The sequence below is a fragment of the Genypterus blacodes genome, unplaced genomic scaffold (genome assembly GCF_046128005.1).
Source record: "Genypterus blacodes isolate CSIRO-AG114 ecotype Tasmania unplaced genomic scaffold, CSIRO-AGI_Gbla_v1 ptg000133l_1, whole genome shotgun sequence".
Taxonomy (NCBI): domain Eukaryota; kingdom Metazoa; phylum Chordata; class Actinopteri; order Ophidiiformes; family Ophidiidae; genus Genypterus; species Genypterus blacodes.
This window is the reverse complement of record NW_027466935.1, coordinates 5,144,971-5,163,051: the sequence shown is the minus strand read 5'-3', so window position 1 is coordinate 5,163,051 and position 18,081 is coordinate 5,144,971. Positions and strand designations below refer to the sequence as shown.

General features: G+C 40.8%; 2 protein-coding genes and 1 long non-coding RNA gene across 3 annotated transcripts; 1 reads left to right on the top strand and 2 right to left on the bottom strand.

Annotated features, from left to right (window-relative positions):
* Positions 1 to 667: 667 nt before the first annotated feature.
* On the bottom strand, positions 668 to 8,093 carry LOC143011023 (KN motif and ankyrin repeat domains 1-like). Its single transcript, XM_076163673.1, has 10 exons — positions 4,971 to 8,093; positions 4,720 to 4,866; positions 4,077 to 4,185; positions 3,811 to 3,981; positions 3,448 to 3,535; positions 2,684 to 2,903; positions 1,707 to 1,849; positions 1,186 to 1,386; positions 882 to 980; positions 668 to 766 (listed from the first exon to the last, which is right to left on the bottom strand). Exons 1-10 carry the CDS (start codon positions 7,639 to 7,641, stop codon positions 704 to 706), a joined length of 3,912 nt encoding a protein of 1,303 aa, XP_076019788.1. The 5' UTR covers positions 7,642 to 8,093; the 3' UTR covers positions 668 to 703.
* Positions 8,094 to 8,486: 393 nt separating this feature from the next.
* Positions 8,487 to 10,900, bottom strand: LOC143011029 (uncharacterized). Its single transcript, XR_012964880.1, has 3 exons — positions 10,641 to 10,900; positions 8,777 to 8,862; positions 8,487 to 8,595 (listed from the first exon to the last, which is right to left on the bottom strand). It is a non-coding gene; the product is annotated as an uncharacterized LOC143011029 (long non-coding RNA).
* Positions 10,901 to 12,869: 1,969 nt separating this feature from the next.
* LOC143011026 (interferon-inducible GTPase 5-like) lies at positions 12,870 to 18,028 on the top strand. The gene is given in 3 exon segments (XM_076163676.1): positions 12,870 to 13,077; positions 14,831 to 15,381; positions 15,497 to 18,028. Coding segments are annotated over 3 exon segments (1,206 nt in total). The 5' UTR covers positions 12,870 to 13,063; the 3' UTR covers positions 16,138 to 18,028.
* Positions 18,029 to 18,081: the final 53 nt, after the last annotated feature.

Sequence of the window (18,081 nt, the reverse complement as noted above, 5' to 3'; positions counted from 1 at the left end):
TCATTCAAAGATGATGAAATACTGTTTGGGGATTTCAACAGTAAGATAACAGATTGAAATCACCGCTCCCAGACAGGGTTTACAGTTATCCAGAGACATAACTGTAGAAATGTTAAAAAAAACAATGAAATTCTCTAAGAATGTTGAGTCGTTCAGTAAATTTGGCACAGTGATGCATTGACATCAGAAGAAAGAATACATCAGTTTGAGGATATGAATGGAAATGAGGAGCTGCACAGTTTACACGGGGCACAATCAGGTTTGTATTCATAAGTTATCCTACACACAGGGCACACTCAACTAGCTCTTACTGGGAGATTGAGAAACCAGCAGCCTCCTCACAGGGCCAAAGGTGTCATTAAGGAGGAAATCAATTTTCCTTTTTTCAAATTGAAAAACATGTTTTATCATGTCACTGTAGTGTGGCCAGCTTTTACTTGATGTTATCAGGTGATGTGCATGTACTGTGAGAGTTCCCACTGGTTTTTGTCTCTCAACTGGGACAGACGGTTAGTATCACCTTTGGCATGTCTAAAAAAGATTGGACACCCCTGTGCTACTGCTCCATCACTTACAATAAAACAAAACTACAATTGGGCCCATGCAGATTATGCTTGTTAAAACTGAAATCAGATTTATCTGATTACTTCTGAATTAATAGGTGACACATCCATTCAACAAAATGGCCATGGCCGCTATCACCTTATTCAAAGAGGCTTCTTCCTCCAGAGCAAGAGACTGACTTGCCACCATGACGAGCAGCAGCCTGTGGAGACACAAAGAACACACACACACACGCACACACGCACACACACACTGTAAAAACCGAAGAAAGGGTCTACTTCTTCAAAGTGTCACTGTTAATATGCTGACCAACATACCCCCGTCTGTCCTTTGGAGAAGTTGGCATGTGCATAAAGAAGCACTCCAATGTCATTATGTCCCGCCTCTAATGCAATGGACAGGGCTGTGCTTTCATCCTATACAAACAAAATCATTTATAATCATTATAAGACGTTTTGTTTGTCATATATTTACCAAAAGGCTAACTTATTAAATCTATACATTTCAAATATGAAACAGATTTTCCCACATTGTTTCCACAGCATATGAAAGATAGGTCTAAATATTCACAGCTTGAAGCTGCCAGTCTCAAAGAAAGTGCATTGTAGGAATGACTCATACACTGTCAGTCAGGGTCGCATCACAGTCTGGTTGTGCCAGCAGCAGTTTAACGATGTCAGCATGGCCATGCTCACTTGCACACATCAATGCAGTGGAGCCTTCGTCGTCCTGGAGATTCACCTCTGCTCCCTGTGCCAGGAGTGCCTGCACCATGTCCATCCTGCCATGGCTCACGGCCAGCATCAGTGCTGTCTGACCTGCCTGGAGGAATGAATGCAGGGGTCAAGCATGAAACAGTGTTAATCTTAATGAAGTAAAAAGTACAGTAAAAGTACTGTCAAAAGAAGGTTACATAGTAGTGGTCTCAAAGGACGAGTAGCAGTCTCTAGTAAAGGGTGTTCACAGCTGTGTTTTTTAACTGAATGATTGTAAGAGTACCTTTAATTGAAATGTTTTCTTTTTTAATATGAAAATACAAGCTTTAGTGACTGAGCACATTATATGGAAACAATTCAGAGAAGCACACAAGAGAGTCTGTAGGCAGAACACCATACCATTAATTTTGACGTGGGCATACTGACCTGGCTGGCCTTAGCATTGACATCTCCTTTTGAAAATAGGTCTTCTGCCACTCTCATGTCTCCTGGTGTCCCCACAGCTGCAAGTGCAGCCAGCATGATGGGTGTAAATCCTGCCTCGTTCTGCTGATTCATGTTACACACCTCTATAGAGATGGTGGTCGGTTGACCCAAGTGAAAATAACAAATAAAAGGTAAAGTTAGAAAGAAAGAACCCACCGTTAGATGTTTAAAGTCTCCATGAAGACATTCTATTACGTGGGGAGTGTACAAGGTGATACTTTTTAGTTGTATCCAGTATGTAACTACAGTACCCCTTACTTGCCTTGTCTAAGTGTTTATTCCAGAGCCAGGTCCTTTCACACTAAATTAGATTATGTATTGTAGTTCTTTTATCTACCTATGTTGACGCACTTATTGGAAGTCGCTTTGGATAAAAGCGTCTGCTAAATGACCGTAATGTAATGTAATGTATAGGCAATAATGCACAACCCAAATCATTGATGGATCTAAAAAGTATTAAAACAATTAAGGCAGTCTTCTAGAGTACTACTTTCAATGAACAATGTGATTTGTTGCTCTTTAATTGAATCTACATATGTTTGCGCTGCTACACTTTTTAAATATAGCATGTAGCATGGGATGAATTAATATTGCATAGCCTATACATACACCTATACATACACACTTGGAACATCTGTGTCCTGACATTTCCTTGAGCTACTGGCCTCACCTGCCATTGCAACAAAGGGTAAAAGATGATCTAAAGAGACTGTAGGAGCAGAGTCATGTACATGTTCATTGTGGGAGAGCCTAGGAACTTTTCGCTAATTCTCACTCCCTGACTTCACAAATTGGACTTGCACTTTACAAGGTGGCACCTGATTTGATATTTCTTGTACTCTTGAGTCTACATGTCAGCACATTGGGATACAGCAAGATTGTAAGAACATGACATGGCTTAGTTGTGAGAATATTACCTGCTTTAAGCAATGTCTTGACAACACCAAAGTTGGAGTGAGACACACTGTAGTGCAGAGCTGTGTTTCCATTGCCATCAGCCATATTGGCTACATGATGCAACACTGCTGGTGAAATGCCCCGAAATGTAGATAAGTAGTTGTCCACAATGTCCGGAACAGCTGCCTTTTGGCTGGACACAGAGAACCACTCATGCTGAAGTGTCTGTAGACAATCATCCTGACAGGGAGACAAGAGTGCAAAAAACATGCTTCCTCACAAGATGCCATCATTTACAATAGACAGAGCAATTTCTGCTTTGGAAAGTCCAGGGTGTGTAATTACAGAGATCTATCTGAAATGACACAATAAACCCATAACTCACTCACAAACAGTAAAACACAATGGAAGAAAAGACTTTCCTTCTGAATTTCTTACACAAAGAAAAGTTCAATATTTTTTCTGAGTTTTGTGTGTATTTCAAGTGTCAATCTGAAATCTGTCTTTTTCTGTCCACCCCCTCTTGTGCACTCCTCTTTCCTTAATATGTTAAAAATTATAGTGAAATGTCACTGGCCTTTCACTTTAGCTGGATTTCAAGAGAAATTCCACTGTAAAAAATTACAGAGTGGACACATTCCTGAAGTTTTTGTGCCCAAATCCAAACTCTCCACACCCATCTCCACCCCCACATGCCCCTCCAAACACATACACACTTGGTTGCACACGTAGAGGGAACATCAATGTCTCAAACATTGAATCCAAAAACAAATACAAAACATACCAGTTCCTTCCTTGACAAGACTGTTTCGTTGCTCAAATGTGTCCTTAAGGCTTCACAAGCGGGAATCATTTTTTCACTGAACCTCAACCTGAAAGGAATAAAATTATATTGTTATTTGGCGCAAGTACACATTCAGGTTTACTATTTAAATCTTACACTTGTGCAGTAAAATATATTAGGGTGTTGCTTCTAATGCATCACCTCAAACCTAAGTGTAACCAAAAGCCATGGTTACACTGTGCCATTTCATGAACTTGTAGAATCAGAATTTCCAATTCTGATGAATATCCAATGTTAGCCCCAGTAGCTCTGGTCAGCATGATATCGGCTGTGGTTACGACCATATGTCCTCTGCTGTAATACCTCTGTTGTCTCTGAGATTTTGACCCTCTCAGGCCCTTGTTGGAAACACCATCTCCTGCTTGTATTCCATCAAGGCCAGAAACATCCTTTAATTTTCTGTCTCCTCTCTGTTTCACTCCCACAGAAATAGCCTCACTGACGGAGAGCTCGTAAATTGACACAGGGTCTAATCTGAGGGCAAAACACACATAAACTTATCACAGAGAGAGAGACGGCGGGAGAAAGAGACAGAGAGAGAGAGGTAAAGTTTGACCTCAGATTCTTACCCTGTGGTTACTTTCATAAACGTCATGCTCTTTCTGTTGCTGCTGCAGCCTTGGTCACCATTTTGTTTTTTCTTTACAGACTGCAGCTTACTCACATTACATGGCCTGTCTATAAAACAACCAAAGGAACACAAACCTCTGAATCACAACATACATTACACTTCATTAATACATCACTGTGACGTGTAAATGTAATGTGACATGTATGTTACCATAGCATGTACACAGCAATTGAATTGAACGGGTACAAAACACTTAATCTGACAGTTATATTCCTTCAAATTTGGAGGGCAACATTCCCCGACACAACCCCTTCCTGTGAATTCATTCAAATTTAGACCTTCAGCCACAAACCACTGTGTGGTAAGAGACTTTCTAAAACCAGATATCATTCCAAACATTGCAAGTGCATGCCTCAAAAACTAACCAAGCCAGAGACAGCCACTTCCTCTAAAATTCATGGAAGTTTAAACTGTGTCTTGGGGGTGGTCTTGAAATAGAGTATTTTTGAACACGGGTATTTTTGTGTCATATGTAGATTGCATTCTTGGGATGTTTGCTGCATATCCCACCAGTACGAGCCAGAAACAGTCTATGGATGTTCATAAAGGGATTATAACACATAGAAACACATTCATTTTACCTTGCAGAGTAGAAGATGTCTGTTGTTCTAACATTTGTATCCTTCTTTTCACCTCTGAATCAATGCTGCCCAAGTGACAGATACCTGGACTTCCTTTGCTACTCTTTCGGGAGTCACTTGAGAGTTGAGCTGGGGACTGGAACTTTGCTACATCAACAAAAAATTGCATTTCTTATGTGTCTTAAATGGTGAAAACGGCAATTTAAAGTCCACGAGAGCATAGAAAATAAACCAAATTTCCTCATTCCTACCTTGCGACTGAGAATCTAAATGATGGTCTTCGCTCCCTTCTTGTGTCACAGCTTCGTTATTGTAGCACGACTTGGAGCTCCGATTTCTTGGTCTGCTCTGCTGTTCAGCAGTTTCTTTCCTTTGGTCACTGTAGTTGTCTGTAAGCAGGTCCTCGTGTTCCTGGAGGAATCTCTGCATCTTCTCTATGTAATGGTTCAGGTCAGGGTCGCACTGGGACTGTGGTAATTGCTGGGGCATCTGGTCTGGTGTGCTAGATGAAACTGAAAAATTCCATATCTTCCCCTCTCCTACACCAATGCTCCTTGTCTTAATAGGATCGGGAAGATGTGATGGTCCAGAGGCCATATTTCGTGTTTTCAGTCCAACCAGGTAATTCTCATGAATGTTTGTAAAGCCAACACCAAAATCTCTTGTCATCTTGGACATTGACATTTGTCTTAGGGCACCTCCTACCAGAATTGCAGTTCCTACACCAATCGAGCGAGTCTCTCTGGCACTTTTGATGTCTCTGACCCCGTTGCCTACAGACACTGTCCTTGTAACAGTTTGAGTAGTGTTTGTGTGCTTGTCTTGCATACTGAGGACAGTGTTGGTGCTGGAGTCCATGTTAAATGCATCTTTGGTATTGGTAAAGCGGGACACTGAATTGGTTACTGTGTTGGTGCGCTGTGAGACTGTCTGGGGTGATGCCATGATTCCAATATCAACCCCCCTGACTGGTTCTGTACTTATACCATAAGATACCACTTCTTTTGCCTCACTAATAATTACATCAACAGAACAGTCCCCACAAGCCACTGAACAGTAATTGATCTCTCTTTTTCCAGACCCCCAATTCTCTACTGGTTCTGTGTTGGTTCCCGCATTACATACTTCTATCTCTGTGCCAACTCCTTGTGTGTTTGTAATAACTTGTATCCCAACACACTTTTCCCTCCTCTCCTTTCGCTCCCTGACCTCCCAGTGGTTCATAGGTACATCTGGTCCTGAGCTTACATTTTTTAGCTCAGGGTGGCAAGATACTCCTACAGTACATCTCTTCACTCCCATCATCTCTCCTGTACCGGCGTCTCGGAGTTCGATGTGATTACCAACCCCCTGGCTCTTTGTGTGAGGCCTGGCCTCAGTGCCTGTGCACTCAGTGGATGGCCGCACTGTTGAGGCCTTGTCAACCCGATTTCTTGCTCCTGCGGTCTTAAGCTCCAGTTTCAGACGGCTCATCTCTGTCTGCAATGCTGATTCTTTCAATTCTGCTTCTAAGTGACGTATTTTGTCTTTCAGAGCTTCAATTATTAGTTGCTGAGAATCATACTCTTCTTCTCGTTCTGTGTAAATTCCAAGATTAACCTCAGAAACCCCTGTTGCAATGGACCTTGTCTCTACCTGTTCCGTGTACACATACTTGCTTTCTCTTGTCGATTTTGACAAGTTAATGTCTTTAGTGTTCTCAGTTCCAACAGCATCTGACTTTGTCGTTCTGCCATGCAGCGTGCTGTGAATTAATCTATGCTGAGCTTGCAGGTGCCCACCTTTTATGGTCCTTTCAAGTTCCTGCATCTCTTCAGTGAGTTGCCTGAACTCCCTAAGACTAGTATAGTCACTTTGCATTAAACCCTCTACTCCTTCATCATCAACCTTGCTATATATGCTCTTCCAGTTCAAATCATTTACATCCAGGCTGTCATTCTGGTCCTTGAGATGAGAGATCAATTGCCTCTTTTCCTCCTGAAGGACTGAAATCTTTACCTGTAGGATAGGGATAATTTTGACCTGCTCCTCCAGCTCCTTCAGCTTCTGCAGAGCTACCACCATTTGGTCACGGACATGTTGCAGATGCATGGGGCCAAGACTTACTGGGGTGGATCTTCCAGAGCTCTGTGGGCTCAGCCTCAGGCATCCTGTGCTACCTCTACTAGCCATTGAGGAGCTAAGATTGAGATACATATCACTTCCTGTGCCTGGAGGCTTGTTACCGTTGTTGTTCTGGTTATAAGCGCCTAAGCCAGTGAAGGGGGAGGGGGACCCAGTCGAGCTTACTCCTCCAAAGCTGGCTAATCGTCGACGAGGATGGGGCTCAGGTGGAGAATGTATGGTCCCCTCCTGATCCAAATTTGTGTGGGTTTCCATAAGTGTCTTTTCCACCAGGGAGTTTTGCCTCTGTAATGCATGAGATCTTGCTGTGGGCTGAGGCTTTGACTTGGGAAGTATCTGAGTGGCTATGGTTCCTTCATTCCTGGAGAGTTTGGTTTCTGAGGAGGAACCATATGGTGGAGGAAGAGGGGGTCGACCTCTGGGTGTAGACGACATGGCCATAAGTCTCGTATCATCACTGCTGGATGATAATGACAGGGATTCTGCAGAATGCCACTGGCTGGATGAAATGTCATTCTGTGTTTTCTCTGCATTATTCAAGGCCGATCTGGGCCTTCTCTTAAGGCTTAGGCGCTTAATGGTGCTGCTGTGCTCAAACTCGTCAACACACTCTAGATAGCCCACACCAGGCTGATAAATGTAGAGTGTCTTGAGACATTTAGGGACACGCTCTTCACTGCTTTGACCTGTCAAAATAATAACAGGAGAAGTATTTTTTTTCATTTTTACTGTTTCTTTGAAAAACAAATCATAATTCTGGGGTGGAAAGTGGGAAACAAAAAGAAAGTCTGGTGACATTCTCTTGACTGATTATGGTGCTACCAAAATGACTCACCATGCAATCTTGTTCAAAGCTAGACATTTCAAATTGAATAACTACAAAATTACACATTAGCTTTGCCATGACTACTAATCACCCCAAAACATTTCACACTCAAAATGTTAAATATCCAGAACTCTTCACAACAACAAATATGTACATTCATTAATTCACTCAGTTTGCTGTGTACACGTGTGTAGTCAAATTAAATGGTGTAATACAACAGTCAAGCAATAAAATCAAATTTTGTATGTATTTTTCTTAATGCTTATCATAGTTGTTTTGATTCAACTCAATTTTGAGAAGATAGCTGGTGGTGTTTTGTCGGGCTGCATTATACTGAGAGGTCCTTCTAATATTTTGTTTGCCTAAAAAGTGATGGACATAATTTGAGAAACACATTTCATATATTCATTACAACACCACCACTAACTAGTCTAAAACACAAGTGTACAGTTTTATCACCACCTCTCTTTCACTGTTAACATAGAAGGGAACATTGTTTTGCAATGCAAGCAACCTAGTGTACAAACTTTAGTTTTTCAAAACAAAAACAAATACACAAAATGCAATATGTAGGGCTTACTACACATGCAATATATATTCTTAACCTGGCCAGCCAGAGTACCATTCGTCTTTCCTTACCTCAGTATTATGTGCTCCTCAGTGACCACTTTGATTCGTGTCTAGAACGTCCTTCTCTCATCTCAAAATGTTTTTGACTAGAAACCCTTTCTAGCCTATCCCACAAGGAGGGACAGAGGAGGCTATACCAATTGTGTAGACCCTTTCAATAGACATTGGCCCGACACTTCTTTCCAAATGGTATGCCTCTCTACATAGACTGGACCCACTCTATAATTACTCTGCAACTCTCCCTGTGGGTGCCCAGCCATATTCTTGGCAGTCTTTTCTGCCTCTGGTTTCAGCGTCTGAATAAAAACGGAAATCTTTTTTTTGGTTCAGAAACTTATACATAAGCAAATACGTATGATAATGGTACTGTGACTTACTTTAAATCATTAAACAATATACATATATATACAAGAAACTACAGATAAGACTTGGATAGTGTCCAAGATATAACAATGATATGATCATAAAAGTAGTTACCTGACACATTTGGCAAGATGGAACTCCCTCGAGCCCTTTGCGTAGTCATGAAATATCAGTGGTGGAGTGATCCATTCACCTGTGTCCTGTTAGAATAGTTAAGTTTCCAATGTTTATAATCTGCTTTTATTACCATGTATAAGGGAACACCCTTATGCATGTGTTGGCCTGCTGGACCACTGGTTCAAGCTCTCTCTCTCTCTCTCTCTCTCTCTCTCTCTCTCTCTCTCTCTCTCTCTCTCGTCAATAACAGCTACAATTACAATGCTTACATAAAGGAAATGCAACACTGTGGCATATTATATATAATTCTGTAAATGTGCTCTAAGCAAAAGCTGAGCACAACAATGACTGTGATGTATTGCAAGGAGGTATCACTTTTCCAGAAATAAGCATCTCTTTCTCTCAGCATGCGGTTGCGTTGTGGAGACTTTTTCCTCAGAGAATCTGACTGACAATGTGCCAACAGGCTCATGTGTGTGTCTTAATTTAGGCCCTCTATATATATTCAGCTGCATCTGAAGTATAGTAGCAGAATTGTCTTTACAGATGAGCAGCAGTATTTCAGAGTAGCACCATTATATCCTGCACATTTAGAAATACATGCATATAAAACCACAGATCTGGCTTTATACACCAACACAAAATGTGGCCTCAAAAAGTAGCATAGATGTGTACCTAATAGAGTGACCTCTGAGTGTATTTGTTGTTATATATACCAAGTTATACATTTGTCTGCAATGCTAGTGTAGATTACACATCAGCAATTTCCCTCTGGATGAATAAAGTTGTATCTTATCTTACATCGTGTATAGGTTATGCCTATTTGAAGAGTACAAACAACAGGGATTGACGGGTCCCCTACAGTTTGTGACTGAGCATTATATTTTGCACAAGATTACAGATATGAATCCATTGAAATTCAAAATGCACACGCAATTTGTAGCAAGAGGGAAATACGCAGTTGTCTAAGTAATACAATAATACATACATTATAGCTGCAGAATGTATATATATTGGAGAAATGTTGTCAATATGAATATAGGTTCTGCAGTGGAAACTATGTAAAATATTAAAATAATATCTCTTCGATGTCAGTTCTACTAATTGCCGTAGCTTCTTGTGATCTATATTTCGAATTTGGTGTACATGCAAGTATAACTAAATACTGTAAAATGGCATGGAAAAAGATTCCCACAGCTGAGGAATAAAAAGGCATTAGTGAAATTCCACAGTGCCATCTACAGGTACTTAGTTTACTTTTCATCTGAAAAACTATCCTGTAACCTACACATGACCTAAGAGTCTAGGTTTATAATATGTATATTTATAATACTAATTGTAATTTGATACATACAATACTTTATCCAAATGTATTTATGTATTCATAGATACAGTATAATTCAATGTAACTTAACTTCAGTCCTACGTTCTTGTAGACACATTTTTAGATGAAAAACACCTATCCACCCCCGCTACACTTCCATAGCTAGATTCTTTCATTCATTTAATCATTATTTCATTCATTATTACCACACAGAGCAGCTATCTGCCCCCTAGTGGCCATGGGCTGCTTTGCATTTCTGAAACTGAGGCTGTGATGATTGATGGCATCACTGATGAAGTCAGGCTCATTCCAGTGCTTTCTTTTCTGTTATCAATTAATTCAATATGTTAAGTGTTTGGACTATTTCTTAAGAACCAGAGCTTTTTGAAGGTAAAAGCAGGGTCAATGTATTTATTTAAAGGTTAAGGTGTGTGGACACTACTGAACAATAAAAGTACGACCATTTTTGCAGGTGTTTATCGTGCTAAATGCTAAGAGCTGCTGCCTGCGTTGCCCTCATCATAAGATGTCACTCACCTGTGCAGGAGGAGGAAGAGGGCTGTACACGTAAACAAAAACGCTCTCGGGTGATGGAATAACAGTGAAGAGAAATGCCCCAAACAGCGTTACCACTTTACAAAGTTACTATAGCGACTGTGAGTCTCGCTTTAACCGTCTTTTGCTGTTGTTTTTCGCCGTTGAAACGTTATGTCACTCCCGTGCGGAGGAAACTTCTCATCGAGCGGCCCCGCGGTCACTGCTGCGCATGCGCGGGCCGCTGTCACAGCTCCGTGGAGTAAGTTTCCTCAATAAATTATTCATGCGCTCTATCGGTGTATGGATCGATCGTCCGAGGCACTGCTGCATCGTTTTCATTTACACCGTCCACGAATCGCCCAAATTCAATTCATCTCTCTTCTGCCAGTGAGAATGAGGTGTTTTAAGGTGTTTAAAACGCCTTCCTAGCACTTTCCTCCTCTTAGTTTTCGCCATTGTTTTAATATTTTAATGCCAATTTCTTACACGCTTATTTACTGACGAGCAAATCGAACTTGAAATGTAGAAAATAGAATACCTAAAGGACTGATGGTGAACATATTAAATCTATTAATTGTTAAAAGCCAGCCTTGCTGAAATGACTGATGGAAGTTTATGTATTATTGGTATACAGTTTTGTATTATTTGTTATTCAGCTGAGAATTGAAAATATGATCTTACAGAGCACAAACTGAGTTGAATTAGTCCGGTCAACAATATTTCCTAGTGGGATCATGTCTTCCAAACCAACCTATTTGTTATTTATGTATTTATCATTTAAGTATTCTCAATAAACTACAAAAAAACATGTTTGTATGCAGCAGTGGCACATGTTGTTTCATATGAGATGATTTAAAGCTTCAAAGTCTAGGTACGCTTGCATTATTCAGTATTTTTGTATTAACATTAAATCAGATGGCTTTTGTTACGTGAACCGCACATTCATACTCAACTTTGCAGCTTTTTCTTTCTTTATGCCGTTATTTTCCTGCCACTAATAGATAGCAACATCTTTTATTTTGAGGGCATAATTCCCCCGAAAACCCTGCTTTCACACTCAAAGGTTCTTTGCTCACCCTCAGATTCTCCCTGCTTGTATTTGCTCACTCAAGAGGGAAGTGTGTCGTTGTGTCGTTGTGTCGCAAGGAGACCCTCGAAAACCTATTTGCACACCGATGCCCCTTCAACTCCAAATCTGCCACTTCAGCAGTACAGACTGGCACCACCTCCCTGTTTTGTCAACACTAAATATCAACAACCCCACACAAGTTCCCTGTAAACATCCCCACACACGCCACACAAGTCTGAGAGCAGCACGAGGGAGCAGAGTCGCTGTGACGAGAAGCACCATTGAACATGGCCACATTCAGAGGTCTGTCTGTCAACTCTCTGGGAGTTTTTGAGCAATTTGTGCAGACGGGCTGGCTTGTTTAGTGCTCGCATTCTCTGTCCCAGGCTGCTGGGAACCACAAGGGGCAGTGCCAGACCAGTGGCACTTAGAAAGCTACCAGGTGCCTTTGGATCAAGATGGAGAGACTATGTGAGAGCACAACTTAAGAGCACAGTGCTACATCTCCCATGATAGCGTCTGAGTGAGTATCTGCTGATATTACAGAAGAAACACTTTCATCTGGAAAACATGATAAACATGATAAAATGAGGCTGTGTTTGCAGTTCTGTTTACTTAGTTTTACTTCTGAGTATAACCTATATTCAGTACATGTAGAGTATACAGACCTCGCACGCTGTTCTAAATTTGATGCAGTAGTCCTCAAAGACTTGGCATGGAGTCTCTAAAGGTCTTCCTGGTCTCTAGTTTTGAGCTCCACCTTTTTGACTTCCCCAACTTACAGGAGACCTTGGAAGAAGAACTTCCCGTGCATAAGAGGGAGGCTCTGCTGCTGGCCATGCCCATCATCAGCCTGGAGGTCATCAACAAGAAGAAAAAGGTCTCAATACTTGAGTTTGGCTCCCCCTCGGCCTCCCCAACAACCACCCAAACCTCGGCCTCCCCAACAACCCCCCAAACAACTTGTGAAGCTCAAAAAATCTGAGCAGCCGTTCAGGATTCCTATTCGTCAATCTAAATTGGAAGCAGCTGTTCCTGTAAATCAGCTGATTTACCAGAAATGCGTGGGCGGCGCCCAGAACAACAGTGAGGGAGCAGCCAATGCATTTCTGGTAAATCAGCTGATGTACAGGAACAGCTGTTGCCACGTTTCAGTGAGGAAGCACTGAGCATGGTCATTGGGTTCAAACTGCCTGTCACTCACACAGGTCTGTGTTTTCATTGGTTGCTGTTGAAAGGGCATGACTCTTATAAACCGCTGCACCATTTGGATCGCAACAGTTCCCAGCATCTCCTGGACAGCAGAAGCTTCATACGGCTTGAAAAGTCTGAAATTTAGAGTGCTACATCTCCCATGATGGCGTCTGAGTGAGTATCTGCTGATATCATAGAAGAAACACTTTCATCTGTAAAACATGATAATCATGATAAAATGAGGCTGTGTTTGCAGTTCTGTTCACTTAGTTTTTCTTCTGAGATAGAACATACGAATAGAACACAAAGAACTTAAATCAATGCCTGAATAAATTCTAAATGAAATGTTAAGAGAAACAAACAGAAACCTGCGTGCGTGCGTGTGTGAGGACTTGAGCTGCTGCTCCATCAGCTGCTCCTGCTGCTCTGTCTCCAGAGTCAAGAGTAAGCATGGAGAAGCAACATTCAGTTTATGCTCCACATATCTGGAAAAAACTCCCAGAAAACTGCAGGTTAGCTGCAACTCTCACTTCTCTTAAATCATGGCTGAAGACTTTTCTGTTCACCGCTGCCTCTAATCATACCAAATAATCCATCTCTTTCACTGCACTGTAACTTAATTTCTACCTGTTTTATGCTGTTTTAGCTTGTTTTAATTTCCTTTTCTGTTTTTAATTGTATTTAAGTGTCCTTTTGTTTTCTTGATGCTTTAATGATATCGTAAAACACTTTGAATTGCCCTGCTGCTGAAATGTGCTATATGAATAAAAATGTTTTGCCTTGACTTGCTTTGCCTTGTGTGTGCGTGTGTTTATGTGTGTGTGTGTGTGTGCCCGCGCAGTTCATAGTACACCTGGTAGACGCCTGCATTTCTTGTAAATCATGCTTCACAGGTCTCTGCTGCTGCAGTTAAAAATATAAAATATTAAAAATACAAATAAAGAGGTCTCTGTGTAGTCACCTAAAGAGTTCCTTTTGTGTGTGTGCGTGTGTGTGTGTTGCGGGCTGGGCTGCGCTCTATCACAAATTTCTCCGAGGTCTGATGTTAGTGAGTGATTCTGTTCTCTTCCTATTTCTAACATGAGATCTCATAAACTTTTCTTTATTTAGAGCATTGAGATCAAATCTAATCAATAACTCAGCATATACTTTGATTACAGTGAGGTGAATTACCACATCACACAACAGCAATTGGTATTTAAGCATTAAAAAATGAATTATTTCCAGGTTTCCAGCATACAAAAAATAAATTCATAATAAAGATCCAAATAACCTTGAACCACTAATTTGGTATCTCCAAGTCAAAAATCTTTGGAGCAGTTTCATTTCAGCATTGTAGTTTTTTATGGACACGTCATATAGCAAATGGTGCATCATTATTAAAGGAACACTGTTTAAGATTGTACAACATCACGGTATGTAATACCACCAAAACTTATTACACATTTTTTGTGTTTTAGGGGGGGAACTTTCGGAAGGATTCGGAAGATTGGTATAATTTGAGGAATCTATTGATAAGATATAGACCGAAATTAAAAAAGAATCATTTCTCACCAGTTAGAGAGTGGTTGGACCTTTAGAATATTTTCCAAATGTGAGGAAAAAAACTTGGCAGAAATTGCCGCGGCCTGTTCGAGTAGAGTGAACGTGTCGTTAATAGATTTTTGAATAAAAAAAGCAAGTTACACATTTTGCCTCATTTTAGTGTCCCCTCATGGTTGTAAAGTGTCTTGTGGCTAGATCTCATCTTACTTTATCTACCCTCCAAATTTCACATTTGCATGTTGTACTGTTTGGGCTGCAGATTTAGTTTTAGGACATTTCTTGTGGAAAATTCCAAGCAAAAACAATGGAAAACCAGCACTTAATCAAAAAGAGAATAAAAAAAGCTTCAGCCTTCACCTTTTGTTTTCCTTAATTTTTCCAGGTTTAACATGGAAAATCCTTTTGATAATGAAATCAGAGAAATCATGGAGAAAAACGGCCCTGCTGCTGCAGCTGCAAAGATCAATAAGTATCGGGATGAGGAGGACAGAATTGCATTAAACATTGCAATAACAGGAGAGACAGGCTCTGGTAAGTCCACCTTCATCAATGCCTTCAGATGCATAGACAACAAGGATGAGGATGCAGCCCCCACTGGCTGCGTGGAAACCACCTTAGAGCCCTCGCCTAACCCCCATCCTGTCTACCCCAATGTGAAGCTGTAGGACCTCCCTGGTATTGGGACCACCACATTCCCAGCTGGGGAGTACCTAAAGCGCATGGAATTCCAAAAGTATGACTTCTTCATCATCATTTCCAATGATCGGTTCCGAGAAAATGACGTGAAGCTTGCTCTGGAGATCCAGAGGATGAAGAAAAAGTTCTACTTCATCCGTTCAAAGATTGATCACAACATGCAGGATGAGAAAAGAAGCAAGAAAGATTTCAATGCTGAAAGGACTCTTGCACGAATCAGAGATGACTGCATTCAAGGTACCGTACGACCCCGTATGACCCTGTATGAGAGACCCTGAATAAATCTCCCAGGGTCAGTACTTAAGAACCAACCCTGATATTTCTCACTGTTGTTTATCTTTTTGTGACGCAGGTCTTCAAAAACTAGGCGTGGCGTCTCCAAAGGTCTTCCTGGTCTCCAGTTTTGAGCTCCACCTTTTTGACTTCCCCAACTTACAGGAGACCTTGGAAAAAGAACTTCCTGCGCATAAGAGGGAGGCTCTATTGCTCGCCATGCCCATCATCAGCCTGGAGGTCATCAACAAGAAGAAAATGGCCTTCGAAGCCCAAATCAAGTATTTGGCTCTTGCTTCTGCACTTGTTGCAGCGATACCAGTTCCTGGAACTTCCATCGCTGTTGACATAGCCATCCTTGTCGACAATATCAAAAAGTATCAGGCTGGGTTTGGGGTTGATAGCCACTCACTGCAAAAACTTGCTGATACTGTAGGTGTGCCTGTGGGTGACCTTAAAGCGGTCACAAAGTCTGCACTGAGTGCAACTAAAATAAGCAGAGAGTTTATTCTTAAGCTGTTATCCTTATCTACTGTTGAAGTTGCCCTAGCTGTGATAGAAGAAAGCTCTAGGCTTCTTCCAGTGTTGGGAATCCCAGTAGCACTGAGCTTGTCGTTTCTCTCAACCTACAGATCGCTAAATAGTTTCCTCAACATGCTTGCTGATGATGCACAGAGCGCGTTTTCAGAGGCGCTGAGGTTGAGCACCCCAGCCCCCTGATTCATATTCACGGGCACACTTGAGTGCTGCTTCTGAATGATGTTAACCAGCAGAATACAGTGATTTTCTGTAGAAAGATTCTAGTTTCCTAATGTATGGTGCTGATTTAGACACATGATACTCAAATCAAACAAAATCTTGTTAAAATGAACACAAGTTGATTGAATAAAATGTTTTTTGAAAGAGGTGAACTTATTTAGTCTCTGATTATTCTTCTGGGCAGCAATTTAAGTGACGAGGTGATGATGATATGGAGATGACGACGATGATGATGAGAAAAGTAATGTGTGCATGTATGGTGTGTTTTTTTGGCAGGTGGCTGCCAGGCTGCAGCACCACATAACACCAGGAACAACTGCACCCAGGTTGACATCAAGCTTCTGTTTTCATTTTTTATTGACAAATGCCAAGACATCCAAACTAACTAAGTCTCAAATCAACAGGAAAAAGTCACAACCTCACACTCCTCATATTAACTGCTGAACGTTTTAACTTAACTGACAAGTTTTACAAAGTTTATAATTATAAACTTAATTTGATTCAGGACCAATCAGAATCAGCAGGAATTGACCACATTCCTGACAAATTTAAATATATTTCTCCCTTGATAATCAATGATTTGCTTCAGAGTGACACCATGTGGACACAGTGGAGAAAGACATTTCTTACACCAAAGCTGTAGAAATATGGAGGTTATCATTGAAGGTGTACTGTGCTCTCAGAAACATATTGGATAAATGAAGTTAATCTGGATCCATACAAAGAAAATAACTGCAATTTTAAAGCCTTCCGCCAAACTACTGCAGTTTAGTGTTCTATTTAACAGTACGACAAGTATGAGGAACTCCTATGTTGCTTTCATCAGATGAGTAAGGAGGGGTCTCACTCTTTCATCTGCAACATTTTAATAATTAACCAGAATGTTTTTTGCCCACCACACACTATTAGCTGACTGTGCTGTCTATCATCATGCCTAGTAGAACATGTTCTGTTCAAAGTTCACCTTTGTTTTCCTGTTATAAAACTTCAGTCTGCTCGTGTTGCAAGTCATGTAACTGTGAACCTTTTGAAGTCACTTTATAAATCTGTGTTATACACACTGGGATGGCCATAAACTAGTTAGATGTGTGCGGAGACATGTAAATGCATAGACGGAGAGAGACAGAGACACACTGGTCCCTGTTAATATACTGTATATGCCACATAATGTTTTTTATCTCTGTTAAGTAGAAAAGTTACATAAAAAGGGCAGACAAGGTCAATGATTTGACCTCTGAATTGAACTTTACACTTATTTAAGATCATGCAGGGAAAGCGTGCTTGATCAGTTTCAATGGTTAATCCAGATAAATTCAGAGATAAATAGTTAAGTACTTTGAATCATTAACAATAATCTGAAGCTGGGCACCAATTTTATGAATACGAAAGAATACATAACAATTGCTGACTATGCATTTAGGCCTAATTTAAGTCTAAACAGCATTTGAGGCAATAGTAAAACTAAATAGCTGAAATAATCTAGACTTTCTCATCAGTTCAGCTAAATAGCATTACAGCAGATATCTAAGTACAGAGGGTTTGTTGATGTAAGTGAATAGCAATGATGTAAGTGAATAGCAATAAGATAAACACAAACGTCATGTCGATCTTTGTGAAGATTGGATTTAATCAGGAGGCACATTGATCCAGCTGTAGAGCGGGGGGGGGGGGGGGGGGGGGGGGGGGCATCTCTGTGTGTCACACGTCGGTCAACAATAATGTGAAAAGCAGGGCACATCTTAAGAATGATCAAAGAACAATCTAATTTTAGAATTAAGCGATTTCTGTGACAATAGTAAGATGTTATTTTATAGTCAGACAGAAAATAGTTTGAAAAGGGCAAACAAGGGAATTGGGAGCTAGAAAGTAGTAATGGGTAAAAAGTAATAATGGGTGCAAATGCTT

What these genes read in the sequence shown, in the direction of transcription:
- LOC143011023 (XM_076163673.1), bottom strand. Translation starts at nt 7,641, where the DNA reads ATGTCACCAGACTTTCTTTTTGTTTCCCACTTTCCACCCCAGAATTAT. An exon ending in GACATCTTCTACTCTGCAAG is followed by an intron (nt 4,186 to 4,719) that starts GTAAAATGAATG and finishes GTTGTTTTATAG; the next exon opens with ACAGGCCATGTAATGTGAGT. An exon ending in ATGCGACCCTGACTGACAGT is followed by an intron (nt 981 to 1,185) that starts GTATGAGTCATT and finishes TTGTTTGTATAG; the next exon opens with GATGAAAGCACAGCCCTGTC.